This window comes from Colobus angolensis, unplaced genomic scaffold, assembly GCF_000951035.1.
Source record: "Colobus angolensis palliatus isolate OR3802 unplaced genomic scaffold, Cang.pa_1.0 Scaffold293, whole genome shotgun sequence".
Taxonomy (NCBI): Eukaryota; Metazoa; Chordata; class Mammalia; order Primates; family Cercopithecidae; genus Colobus; species Colobus angolensis.
In genome coordinates, this window is record NW_012116188.1 from 2,327,798 (window position 1) to 2,330,837 (window position 3,040).

Below are 3,040 nucleotides of genomic sequence, written 5' to 3' on the forward strand. Positions count from 1 at the left end.
TTGCTTATGAGGGTATAAATCAATACAACTTCTTTGGATTTTAATTTCTCAATAGCTCTAAAAATTTAAAAGAACCTATCCTTTGGCCTAGTGAATTCACTCTAAAAAATTATTTCTCACAGATACGGTTCTTATGTACAGGTTAAAAAAATGATATTTATTTACTGAGCACTGTTTATAAAAGCAAATGACTAAACAATGTATGGGTCCATCAATAAGATTCTTGCTAAATTATGTTTCATCCATACATTGGAAAAGCATAGAGCAGTTCAAAAAAATAAGATAAATCCATATGCACTGACATATTCAAATATTCTGCCACTGTAGATGAAAAATGTAATCTACATAACACAAATAGTGCAGTAGTATTTATGAAAAAGGTATATTTGCTATGTCTTTGATATGCATGTATATGCATAGAAAGGGTTGGTAAGGATGCAGACCCACTTTTTAACATTTCTTTTAGGAGAAATGGGAGTGAAAGATTTTGATTTTTTTCCCACTTTTCATTCTATGCATTTACTTCTTTTTACTAGGAGAATGTGTATATATGTTATATATTGTGGACAGAAAATAAAAATAATAACTAAGTCAAGTGCGTCAGGTTCACAGAAGTCTTACCCGAAATTGCTACTGGGTGAACGCCAAGAAAGGTAAAATCTGTCACTCAGGAGACGTGGAATTTCTGTGCCATTTGTGTGCGTGGAAGAAACACCCAAATTCTCCCAATAAATTGCGAGTCCCATAGGATAGGCACACATTTGATGACCTTAAAGAAGCGTTCCTTGTATGTGCAGAACCCCTGAGAAACCAGGGACACCACAAACACATTTCAGATTAGTTGGGCGAAGGGGCAAAACACGTGCTCCCAACGCAGCCTCCGCTTCCGGCGCGCGGCTGGAGCCAAACTCCCCTAGAATTCCTCCAGGAAACCGTTGGGTGGGGCCAAGAAAGCGTTGGGTGGGGCCAGGAAACCGTCTGGTGGGATCTCCGCAGCTACTTTTCACCTGCTGTCCCTCCTGCGCTTCCTTAGAGGAAGAATCAATGCCTTGGGTGGAGCCCGAGCCCGGGCCAAGCCCAGAGCAGAAGCCCAAGCTCACCAAGCAGGACTCGGCGACCGGGCCAGAGTGGTACCAGAAATCTGAGGAATCGGAGTCGGAGGGCAACCAGCCACCCCTGGGACCCCTGGCATCCCCGAGACCCCCCGAAACCCCAGGACCCCCGGCGTTGGAGCGGGACGATGCACCCCTGCCAGAGGGGGACGATGCATCATCCCCCCGGCCGTCGGTGCTGGACGATGCACCCCTTCCTGAGGAGGAAACCCCCGAACCCAGGGCCATCTGCAGGCACCGGCACCGCTGTCACACCGACTGCCTAGAGGCGCCGCTGTCCCGCGCCTTCCAGTGGCTGGGGTGGCAGGTGGGCGCGCACCCCTGGATCTTCCTGCTGGCGCCCTTGATGCTGACAGCGGCGCTGGGCACCGGCTTCCTGTACCTACCCGAAGAGGAAGAGGAAGACCTAGAGGAGCAGTACACCCCGGTGGGGGGCCCGGCCAAGGCGGAGCGGCGCTTCGTGCAGGGCCATTTCACCACCAACGACTCCTACCGCTTCTCCGCCTCCAGGAGGAGCACCGAAGCCAATTTCGCCTCGCTTCTGGTGGTCTCCTACAGCGACTCACTGCTGGACCCTGCCACCTTTGCAGAAGTCAGCAAACTGGACGGCGCGGTGCAGGATCTGCGTGTGGCGCGGGAAAACGGAAGCCAGATCCAGTACCAGCAGGTGTGCGCGAGGTACAGGGCGCTCTGCGTGCGCCCCAACCCGCTCCTGTACGCCTGGCAGGAGAACAAAACGCTCAACCTGAGCAGCATCTCTTTCCCCATCTACAACCACGGCGGGCATCGCCTCTACCTGACCGGCTTCTTCGGAGGACGCATCTTGGGGGGCAGCCTAGGAATGGGCCACTTACTCCTGCGGGCCAAAGCCATGCGGCTGCTGTACTACCTGAAGACTGAGGACCCTGAGGACAGCGTGCAGAGCAAGCAGTGGCTCACCCATTTCCTCGAACAATTTACCAACATTACGAACACTTTGGCTTTGAAGAAAATTGAGGTACCTGGTGGTTTGGGTTTACAGGGAGGCCAGGAGAAGGTGAGAGGGACGAGGAAGACTTGCTCCCCAGAACCCTAATAAAAGCACCTCCTGACTACTTTATGGGGCCCTTGCCTCTAGGCTGGGTGTGCTCTACCGTATTTGGTACTCAATCCAATTTTCTTAACACCGACGGATGCCAGAAATCGTGAATCCTGGGTAACATTCTAGTCGATAACACAAATCCTGCGTCCACCAGATGGGCCTGTTCAATACAGACATTGATCTTCATGTTTAATTTTGGGGTTTGGTTTCTAATCATATTACAGTATTCTGAAATTCTACTTTTAGTTAAAGTCTTCACTGGTTTGGGGGAGCCCCTAAAACTTGCTTGGAGCTCATTGGGATTAAAAAACAAACCGTCTTGTAAGTAAAAGTTCTGTAGTGTTAAGAAGATAACTAGCTTAGCATTTTTCAAGTTAGATACATACAAAGCAGCACCTGGCTTAGTGTGAGGTACATATTAGCTGTTCAGTTATTGGTGGATCTGCAACTCTATTAAGATGTATAAATAAGCCTAGTGAAAGAGACACCTGCTTGAAAGAGCTTTCAAAGGCCAGGCCCTCCTGAAATATTTATGCAATTGAAATAGTAAAAGACACCAACCTAATACAAATTTAGAAAAAGTTGCTAATTTCTGCAGCTATTAACGAGAACAAGATTAAACAGTTTCAGGCTGGGCGTGGCGGCTCACGCCTGTAATACCGGCATTTTTGGGACACCAAGGCAGGTAGACTGCTTGAGTCCAGGGGTTCAAGACTAGCCTGGGCAACCTGGCAAAACTCCATCTCTACAAAAAATACAAAAGTTAGCCAGTCGTGGTGGCACACACCTGTAGTCCCAGCTATTTGTAAGGCCAAGGCAGGAGGATCACTTGAGCCCAGGAGGTTGA

The 3,040-nt window shown here is 49.0% G+C and overlaps 1 protein-coding gene across 1 annotated transcript in view; it reads left to right on the top strand.

The window, feature by feature from the left end:
• Positions 1–932: 932 nt before the first annotated feature.
• PTCHD3 (patched domain containing 3) overlaps positions 933–3,040 on the top strand; it is an 18,704-nt gene continuing 16,596 nt past the window's right edge. The window contains exon 1 of the mRNA XM_011949230.1: positions 933–2,109. Coding sequence (XP_011804620.1) covers positions 1,045–2,109 — 1,065 coding nt within the window. The 5' untranslated portion in view covers positions 933–1,044. The remainder of the gene's footprint in view (positions 2,110–3,040) is intronic.